We start from the raw sequence: 11,028 nt of genomic DNA, 5'->3' as shown, positions 1-11,028 counted from the left end.
TCTTAACAGTTGTTCGCATTTTTCTAGTTATTCACTGCTAATCATGGTATTCCATCCCACTACATTCCACAAAAAACGCTTTTTTATTTAGTACTATATAGCATCATTTATCATTTAAAAAAACAGTAGTTTGTATTTTTTATTTTGATCATTGTAAATAAAAAAACATCAGTGAAAAATAGAATGTCTTTAAACTATATTCATCAAAAAATGTACAGCATACATATTTCATGGAATATTTTCAATAATTTGCACAAAAAAATATGGAATGTGTTGGTGATCAACACTGAGATGATCAACTGCAGTGTTCTGTGCGTATTTAACAGTTCTGTGCCATGCAATTATACATACGTTTATAGTTTTACATTGAATTCTTCATGCCTTGTTCAAGCAAGCTAACATTCTAAGGTATCGGTTGGCACTACAGTGTTGCCACTGCGTATATATTGCTGCTAGACATACATAGCTATATGAGGACTCTAATTTTCACAGTTTTTTGGAAGGGCTGGTATCTGAATCTGTGAACGCTTCAGCATCTTCCTCCTGGGAGGGCGGCTGCTCTGGTGTTATATTCTGGTTGTGTGATTGTTGCACACTGGTGGTCTTTATGCTGTCCACTGCTTTAGAATGCTGATCTGTCCCGTCAGACTTGGTAAAATGGAAAAGCTTCCCTGGGTTGAAGGACTTGCTTGGAGACTGTGATTTTTCCTGATTGGAAGAGGCTGCTGCAACCGTGGAAACGGCAGCTGCAGGGTCTTTCTTCATCTCGGGAGTTTTGAGGAATTTGAAGTTGAGGAATCCTGGGAGTTTGGGTTCACTGCCTGTGGGAGAAGAGCCGGGCGTCATCATCTGCTTCAGCTTCATTACATTATTACTGGTCAACAGTGAACTGGGTCTCTTAGGTTTGTCCCCACCAGGCTTCCCTACTCCTAGCCCTCTGTCATGCTGGGGGTCTTCGCCTGCAGGGGATTCTGGAGTCCCGGCCTTCTCTTGGTCCCATTCCTGCCGGGCTTGTTGTTCGGCCCTTTTCAGCTCCTCTTCCTCTCTCTTCTTCCTCAGCTGCAGCTGGTACTGCTGTTGAGCCTGACGCTCATGTCGCTGAAAGGGACCAACACAAATGTAGTTTCTTAATCATTGCTACTTGAACATATTAGGTGAATCTCAGCATTTCCATATACAGTATGTTTGCATTTTAATTTGCCTTACATGATTTGATGTAATGTTTTCTTTCCACAGAGGGTTATGTGTCTTCTCTGAGGTCTCCCCCCCCCCCCCCCCCCCCCCCCCCACAAATCTAACATTTTGTGGTTATTAGCACTTTTGTGGGTTTATTAATTTATGTGAGACTGAGACTAAACGCACCTTCAAAGCCTCCCGACGCTTGTATTCGAGTTTGGCCATCTCGTCTGCAACCCAGCCAGGTATATCAGGTATGGCCATATGAATGACATACTTGAGGAGAATGGCAAAGTGCTGGAGAAAAAAATGCACAAAGTAATCTCAAAATCAATATATTAAGAGTAAATATGGGAATTTAATTTAACACCCAAATCTAGCCAAATCATATGTGTGCTTTATGTAACATTGTTTAAGTAACAGCCTTTACCTCTAGTATAACGATGGAGATGATGGTCATTTCAGGGCTCAGCCAAGGGAACAGCCTCTGGATCTGACCACACTGGCTAATCAGGTAGCAGTTAACTATAATGGCAATCAGACCCATTGCTTCCATTGCTGTCTGCTCAGAAAGAGACACAAAGACAATTTCAAAAGAGTATCCAGGGAACTCCTATTCTTTTCCGCCATACTAAATAATTCTACTCACTAATCTAATCTAATACTAATCACATTATTAAATGTGTGGGTAAGATACTGGACAGTTGTGAGCACCAGGTATACTGCTGACCTGCCACTGGCCAATGTTTTCCACTCTCTGGCTGAAAGGCCTCTGCAGACCAGTGCAGAGCTTCAGAGCATCACTGCGGATCTCAATGATGTTGTTGATAAGAGCACACAAGGCTGCCAAGGGAAATGCAGAGGAAAACAGGACAACGTATCCAAACTGGATGAACATCTCCTGGTAATCCTGAAGGGTGTCCTGCTGATTAAAGCCAAAAAAACAACTCACAGGAGTCACAACAGCTCATATACGGAGACCACTTACTTTACATCTGCCAGCTACAAAGGATTTTTAACTATTCATTATAGTGGACCATATCATTTATAAAAGAAGTGTTGATATTACTACAAGCATACCTCATACGTCAGCATGCAGCTCTCAATCTCTGGTTGGGTCAGGGTGGTAGATTCAGTTTTATCTGGTGGGACCATCCAGGATATTTTCTTGCTTTCTGTTTCTGAAGCGCCAGTTGCTTTTTGTCTCAGAGGGAGAACAACATTGTCTTTTGACCCAGATGACGTAGATACAGGGTTAGAATTACCTGGGGCATCCTTGCTGACCTCCGAAGAGTCTGTGTCAGAATCACTGTAACAGATGGAGTCAAAAATGGAGTCAGGGTCTGCTCCTTCCTCAACAAGGGTGGGACTGCCATCGTCCAGGAAGCTACGCCCAGCCTTCACGACAGGGGTTCTGTGTTTGACCACCGCCTTCTTGGTGAAGCTGACCTTCCTCTGTTTGAGGATATTCTCATCGTCATCTTCCTCAGCCTGTGTGTTTCTGTATCCAGCCAGAAGATTTTTCCTCTCCATCCTCTCAGGCTTCCCAGACGCATCTGCCTTCTTCTTCTTCTTTTCATCCAGAGCCTCACCGGTCCACCATGCCTTCCTTAAAACTGCACGTCCATATTTGAAAACGGAGGTCTGCAGGACCTCCCACAGGGTCCTTAAAGTGAATTCACCTAATTTTTGGTGTTCATACAGGTAGGGTTGTAGCACCTCCTTAATATTTTGCAGGAACTGACGGATAATTAAGAGAGTGGCCAGCATCTGTATAGAAGAATGAGTTTATTCAGTTTCCATTCCTATTTTGTACAAACATTCATTTGAATATCCTTGACTTCATATTATAGAGTACTACAAGGCAACTTCCTAGTATAGTTGATTACTCTGTTTTTATCATCTAATTGCCACTTACCTCTTTTAGCCGTTCCATATCTTTGAGGTAGAACCCAATGTAGAATAGGCTTAGGTATGAGTTTATGAACTGAAACTAAAGTGAAGCAATATTTTGAGGCAGTTGTTAGAGATTTAGTGCAATTAGCATAGTGAACATTGGTAAATTAGAAGATATTGTTAGATTCACTTACAAAGACGAGTTTGATAATGAGATTATTCTCATAGGCACTCTGCAGTTTGTAATTTTCTATCAGAAAAAAAGAAAATACGTAAATGCTTTTGTCAAGTTCATGGCTGTGTCATTTAACCTGCTTCCTTAACTCTTAAATAAATGCAAACTATAATTTAAAGCCATTCCTGACCAAATACTGTTTAAAACAAACAAACTGACATTTACAATCAGAGTTCTTAAGTTATTTCCTTCAGTGGTTCACATCTTACCCATGTCATTAAGCCAAAGGGCTATCTTCTTGTATACTTCATCACACGTGGTTACTGTTACAGCAAGTAAGATTTTGGGAAAGAATCTACTGATGGCGGGTAGCTCTTTCATTTCCGTTACGAACTCCTGGAAATATGGAGACACTGTGAAGTAAAAGATAACCTTGCCCATGCCATGCTAACAGCCAACTTCGGGGTCAACCAAAACAAGACCAAACATGCTGTCCACAGCTAATTTCAAACTGACACAGGCAAATGTAATGAAATATGACATTTCAAAACACAAGAGCAAGTGATCTTGTCATATTCTTCTTTGCTCAACACGACAATTCAAAATCTTGCCTGGAGCCCGAGGGCAGTGAAGACTGTCTGCTTCTCTTACCTGAAGCTCGAGGCAGATAAACATGGCCAAGAACACAAAGCACAGACAGAGGAGACAGACGGGGAGGCTGACCAGCCACCGGAACACATTTCTCTTCCAGGGAGGGTGATAGAGCTCCTCACACCCAGTCACGGGACTATAGCGCTTCACGCCCTGTTGAAATGATATCTTCCTTAATGGTCTGAAGTTTCAGGTGGAAAAACAAAGATGTGCAAGGATGAGCATGGCAGTCGGGTGTGGCTGGTCTTACTCGAAACTGTGGTCGGGGCTCCTCAATGGACTCTGCCGGGGTGTCAAGAGTCCCCCATTGAAATGCCAGCTCTGCTTCTCTTCTCTTCCATCGTTCCAGGAAGAGTGTCGCCCATATGACATTGAAGAGGGCAAATACGACACAGCAGATGTCTTGGCTTTTCTGAGTATGGGAAGTTGAGTGTGCACATGTCATTGGTGAGCTGTGCGCTACCATGACTGGAGCAATATTTGACTTTCACTTTGACAGTCTTAACAGGGTGCATGTCGTTACTCACCTGATCTGCTTCTGAGAGCATCCACAGCAGTAAGCCAATAACCGCAGGATAGAGCATGGAGCTGGTGTAGAACCCCAACCAGGCAAAGTACATGGCAATCTTAACCCCAAAATAACCACAGATGTCATCTAGCAGAGGAAGGAAAGCACAGAGAGATCAAAGGAACCAAATTAAAATGGCACGTGTAGTGGAAATTCATCAGCTGATAATTTTTTTTATATCAGGCATAGGAAGTAGGCCTCACCAAGGGGTTGTCTCTCACAGACAGCCTGAACCCAGGAGGTAATAAGTTGGCTGAGAATCCGCGGTTCATGTAGAGGGAACATCTGAAGGATTACACCTCTTGCGTTCAGCTCTGGTACTAAAAGAAATAAACACAATACTTTGGTGTAAGGTTTACACAATTACTGAATGTTCTTTTAGGATATAACAATGGAATTGTAGTGTGAGGTAACTATATAATATTACATATTATAATACAGGATTACAAATTAGCCAGAGATTTATAGAGTATTGTGGCCAGATACCACATACTTATTGGCTGGCCTTCCAGGAAGTGAATGTTGTGAAGGACATCCCCTTGTCTGGCTCGGAGATTGTCCAGCCAATACTTAATGATAGTCTGGCGTTCCTGAAAAATAACCCACAAGAAGATTGCAAACAGACCTTAAAACTCACATGACGAATAGTCTGCCTTACAGCAGAAATGAGGAAAAAATAAACTCACCTGTGATGTGAAAAAACATAGCTCACTCTCTATGTTTTCATAGATAGTGTCCTCTTCACATGAAAATCGCCGTGTCCCACCTCCATATTGGGATTTGACCTGTTTGGGCATCCCTATTTGCTCTGCCCCTCTTAACAAGCTGCAAGAAATTGTTACCAATAAGTACACATTCACAAGATCTAGGTAAGGAATTGAGTTTAGAAATAATACTACTGCTAGCTTTGAGTGCAACCTTACTTCTCAAAAGTGGTGGTAATGAAGAAAGCAAAGCCCCGAATATGTTTATGGTGTCTTATGTGAACGATGATTTGTGGGAGTCCCAGTCTAATTTGGTTGAGAAGCCATAACAAAGTATGGTCATCTATGTCATCTATGTAGAGGAAGAGCACATGAACACAGTAGTTATTTTCACTGACAAATCTACAGTAGGCATGTGTACTAATATATCAAAACAAAATTGCCCTGACGTGGACCATTTTCACTGTTATTAGTGCAGATCATGGCATGTCTTTACAGCAGCACCTGGGAATGTCATGACGATGTCACAGTCTTCAGTGGGCACCGGCTTCAGTCGGGATTTGTGATACATGATGTACTCTCGGGCCTGAGAGAGCCGCCTCCCAAACCATTTATCTTGAACGGGTAGGCAGAAAAGAGAGATACATGTCAGTGCAGGGCAACACTACATGAGGTTCATTATGTCTATCCCATGATTCAAGTGCCAATTACAACACATCTCACCTGAGTTGCAAGAATGAGACTTATTTGTGAATGTCATAACTGTGCCACAACCTGAGTATTTTCATCATGCCACCCATTTCCTAATTTCACCGTTTCTTCTATTGATTAAAAGTGTTAAGCGGGCATTCTTATTTATTAACATTCATTCTCACACAGGAAATATTGCAATGGAAAACCCAGGTCGAAAATCGTGGCCTTCTGCCCACAACTACTTTCACCACTGAAACCTTTGCATGTAGGGCAACCACAGGAAACCATTCAAATTTTTCATCTTAATTAGGTCAACACCAAATGACACCACATCAAAGGAAACAGGCTTAACCAGAAAAAAGATAATGTAGCATTCAAACAGTTGACAAAGAATATTCTTGATTGGTATGATAGTATGGTGACACTCATTGTATAAAATTCAGGCATGGCAGCACATTATTTTACATAACACATTTGCAGTAAATCATGCGTGCAGTAACATAATTGTAAGGAATGTGTTGGTCTCATTGGTTGCAGCTAGAATTAGTTATGTCCCTTTGAATTGGTTTAGTGAACCATCACCCAGCTTCACAAGTAATCTCTCAGACATTTAATGTGTCATCGCAATGCTTCCCCCGATAGGTTCTCTAGGATTTGATCTACTGTATGGCATGGCTGCACGAGGATGTCAGAGAGAGTCCATATCCAGCTCCGAGGCCCAGCCTGTTTTTTCCCCCTTGGAACTCATATGTATGTCCTGTGTTTTATAATCCAATCAATTCCTCACTCTCTATCACATACACAATGTAGTGCCTAGTCCTTCAGTCACTTAGGAAGTGACTGTATAGCTTTCGACAAATTTATGACAACTCATAGACAAGTCAACATACTCTGTGTGTTGGATAGCTGTATTAAATAATTATATTTAGCTTTTAAGCAAACCTAGCTTATCTTGTGCTTATATCTGTTTTCATTGTGTATGTCAAAAGGTTTCAATTAGAAAAACACAGATGGCATCCACAACTTGGCACATCACGTGGCCTTTGGATTGAAAAGACAGTGAGGATTAGGGTCTGTGTGTGCTCTTTGGTTGCCTTTTGAGTTGCCTGCAACGCGTATGGGTCAACACCGGATTATGTTCAGTTGTTTCCACTAAGTTTACATGATGAAGTTTAGTTTTAACATTTCACATTGGCATGCATTAGTGTGAATTTAAGGATTTGAAGCAACACTGGAAGAATAACAGACACACCAAAGACGAATGCCTTGGAAAGTGGAAGTGCTGCTTACTATGTGCATTTTTGACATTTTCAGATGGCCAAAAGTGCTTTGTTTTTGCCACCTATTGCAAAACTGCTGACAGTGATAAATGTCGTTGACGGGTAATATCTACTAAGCAGTTTTTGAAAAGCAACATGAGAAATTCTTGTAATTTTATGAGTAATTGTACGGCTTTCACTTTCCTCTAGACTGCTATTTCATGTCAAATGCAATGATCCACTGAGTGGATCTTATCATACTGAAATGGTTACCAATGGCTGTCATAACTATAACTGCTAGGCATGAAACTTTTTTTTTTAACTTGGTGCATGAGTTGTCTAGGGCAAACAAAAAACAAAAAAACCTGAGTCTGCAGAGGGGAAGTTGTTCTCATCTGTTGATTTGGGTTATCAGATAATCAGGGAGTCACCCAGCACAAGACTTATGAGAGATAAAGCATCTGATGTTGATATTCAAAATTGGGTCAGAGAGATACGTTCGCATGGATTTTCCTTTCAGCCTCAACTAAAGACATAACTATTTGGGCACTAAATCAGTCTGCATCACACAAATCAGTACACAGCTTTGTGTAAATGCTTTTTGCAAAATGCTATCTGCTTTTTAAAGTTACAGCTTTGTTTGAGGTCCGCAGACTGGGCCGTTTTAGAAGTTACGTGTCTCTGTTGTAACGGCATCGTTACAGAAACACAATATGATAGCTGAAAATGTATTTTAATTTATTCTACAACTCATAACAATTAACCACGAAAGGCTTCGAAAGTATACTGAACATTTCTCTAAAGTTGTACGTTTTCTTTTCTTTTACGCATAACTTTCGAGCCAATTGTAGCAGTGTTGCCAAATAGTGTCCTGTGAGATGAATACAAATTAAATAAAAGATGGGCTTCAGCCAACTTCAAAGCAAATGAGGATATTATACAACAAACACTATTCTGTTCCGCCTAGCCTTTCAAAATGTAACGCCCTTGAACAACATACAGCCAACTGACTTTAACAGACAACAATGATACCTATTACAGACTATCATTGGCCATTCTTAATATCCAAGAACTATAACGTTTAGTCTACTTGTTGCAAAGATTTTGATTTGAAGGATGCAGGCTATTTAAAACCTGAGCACGACTACGATTCATTGCTGCAGGAATAAAAATACTGCAATTCTTCGGACAGGTCGATATAGCAGGTGTTTTGGGAGGTAACGGTCCAGTTGCTTAGTCCCCGTTTGGGACACTGTGAATCACCTGATTGAATGAATACATATATAGAAATTATTCATGCACAGGTGTCAACACTATACTCACTCAGGACCTTTGAAGACATTTCCGCCGCTTTGCATCATTCCTTCAGCATGCTGCAATGTTGTTACCACCATCCTCCATCGTGGGCTGCAGTGGTTGTGCTCTCTGTTTGACAGCATATAAATCAAGGACCTTTACATTTTCACGACACGACCCGCGATATACTACATCCTTTTTTGGAGCAAGAAATGCATGGAGTAGGCTACAGTGCCCCACCGAGATGACTAGGTGAATGTCATTCATAGCCTATGTGATCTCATAATTTAGCGAACCGAGGTCACGCAGTTTCAGCAATACGCATCTGAATAGACATTCTTATTTTATTCACAACGCTCTTCGGACGCCCAGAAAGAGTGGCTACTGGTAAAAATGTAGCAGGTATATGTCGACTGGCCAATTCCAATGTCAGCATTTTTATTTTTTATTTTTAAACTGTCTGACAATTCAATATTCAATTAATTTCTGATGAGGTTTGAAATGAACACTTGCATTAGCGATCAACTTCAGCCCCTCCCCTCGACACACCCCAGCTACGCTTTAGCATGGCACATTCAGAAATTGTGTTCCTTCGTGTCATGATGGCTTTGAGTTTTATTTCCTCGATCGCAAAGTCATCTCGCGCTCCCTATACCCTTGCTGTCGCGGGTGTCCCCACTGCTTGCAGTCTGCTTACGTCATTGAGATCCTCCTGAGTCGTATCTCGGCCGATACTGATGCTCTTTCATTTTTAGTGAATATATTTGAATATCAAGTCTCTCCGGTGACAGTGACATTCATTTTTTTTTTAATGCACTAAGACCTATTATGTTTGGTCTTGGTTGTGTCCCTATATGTCTCTCTCTCTCTCTCTCTCTCTCTCTCTCTCTCTCTCTCTCTCTCTCTCTCTCTCTCTCTCTCATTGCATTGATTTGTTCAAGATATTTTAGTGATTTCCCAGTTAATTTATGGCATATATTGTGGAACATTTATTCTTCCCATTGTTTCCACTGATATGTTTTATATTCAGGCAATAGCACAATAACACATTCAAACATACAACACATAAACATACAAAGTGAATGAATACTCTCTCTGTCTCTCTCTCTTTACCTCTCTCTCTCTCTCTCTCTCTCTCTCTCACACACACACACACACACACACACATACACACACACACACACACACACACACATGTGTGCAAGTGTTTTTGTTCACTTTGACCTTTTGTTCATGAATGAAGCAGTTGACTATGTTTTTTTTACCCATAATGTGCGTATTCAGCATAAAAACTTTTCCAACTTGTTTTCATTTGATCTGGTGTAAACCGGGGTAAGAATACCTGGTTACTCTCCCCCTTAATACTCTCCCCCTTAATACTCCCCTTTAAGCGCTTTTTTGTCGGACACTAGGGGGCAGTCACAGTAAGCAGCCTAATTTTCACTGATATTTTGGCAACACATTGAGTCACATTAAATTGTGTTTTGCTTTATATTTTTTATGTATATTTATACCTAAAAATGCAGACATGGTTTACCACATGTAAAATTCTGGTTCTGAAAAATAATGATCTAATCAGAAAGGAGAGTCCAAAGCAAGAGAAAATATGACCAATGACAGCATCTCTTATATGAAATCCAGAGGGATACTGTACGCCTGCATCTGAGTGGAATTCTATAAGGCTCTATAGGTTCAAGGTCAGTTTAGGTTGAGCCTGACCTGGAAAACGCATACACGTGTTGCGTCTAGCCCAAAGGTTCCCGGGTTGACGTCTGCTGGACAAATCAACAAAAGGAGGGTTGTGCCCCCTAATGTCTTAAGCACATGGGAAGTATTGAGACTGAAGAGGGGGCAGGAAAAATAGGAAGTGCAATTAGGACTTGTCGGGAATAGGGAACAGTAGAAACCAGAGACAAAGGGTCTCATAGTCCTATGACCCCATGAAGGAAGGAAGACACCCTTTCCTTTCCACTGTTGAGGGCGGAGTATGGAGATTTGCCCCTGACTATATCACAACATGCTTACAACAGTACCTTGTCAACCTACAGAAATCTATTTCGCTTGTCTGAAGAAAGGCTGCAAATACAGTGTATGAACTATAGGCCGAAATAAATGCGATATTCTGCAGTGAATGCTTGTCTGGAATTCATTTCCAGAGGTGTAAAAATATTTAATAAAAATCAACATTTTAAATGGCAACTTAATGGGAGATATTGGTGTGATGAAGGGGGACATATTGTTATAAAAATGCCAATTTAAGATAAGGGATAGATTCCTGGCTCTAGTGGCTGCCTAGACCCTTAAGAGAGAGGTTAAGATCTAAAGAAGCTAAATAGGAAAAACATGTATCATAAACAAAGGATATCCTTTAAACAGGATAGAGTGGCCTTTTTTACTTGGCTTCACTATTTATTAATTGGCTCCCAGTTGCCCTGTGGGGACAGGGGACAGGGGGAGGAGGCCTCATTCGGTGTTTTCTCTGACAGGAAGCTAGTGATCAACATGGGAAAGGCGTTTGATTGTTCTCAGTGTTGGTCACGCACTGAAGGGTAATTATAAATGGAGGGGATTTATAAGTGAGGAGGCAAACTATGAACTTGTATCTGACCT

At 41.0% G+C, this 11,028-nt stretch overlaps 1 protein-coding gene across 2 annotated transcripts; it reads right to left on the bottom strand.

Moving 5' to 3' along the window:
• Positions 1-127: 127 nt before the first annotated feature.
• ano8a (anoctamin 8a) lies at positions 128-9,284 on the bottom strand. Of its 2 annotated transcripts, XM_031562810.2 has the most exons (18): positions 8,446-9,284; positions 5,675-5,785; positions 5,390-5,522; positions 5,153-5,291; positions 4,960-5,056; positions 4,670-4,786; positions 4,426-4,553; positions 4,149-4,310; positions 3,899-4,051; positions 3,517-3,643; positions 3,267-3,322; positions 3,095-3,169; positions 2,257-2,946; positions 1,907-2,101; positions 1,607-1,738; positions 1,363-1,473; positions 915-1,098; positions 128-821 (listed from the first exon to the last, which is right to left on the bottom strand). In XM_031562810.2, exons 1-18 carry the CDS (start codon positions 8,462-8,464, stop codon positions 487-489), a joined length of 2,964 nt encoding a protein of 987 aa, XP_031418670.1. In that variant the 5' UTR covers positions 8,465-9,284; the 3' UTR covers positions 128-486. The 2 variants fall into 2 exon arrangements, with proteins under 2 accessions (XP_031418670.1, XP_031418669.1); XM_031562809.2 differs by having other exon boundaries at positions 128-1,098.
• Positions 9,285-11,028: the final 1,744 nt, after the last annotated feature.

This window comes from Clupea harengus, chromosome 25 (assembly GCF_900700415.2).
Source record: "Clupea harengus chromosome 25, Ch_v2.0.2, whole genome shotgun sequence".
Lineage (NCBI taxonomy): Eukaryota > Metazoa > Chordata > Actinopteri > Clupeiformes > Clupeidae > Clupea > Clupea harengus.
Note: the sequence above shows the minus strand (reverse complement) of the source record. Positions and strands in the feature narration are given on the sequence as shown.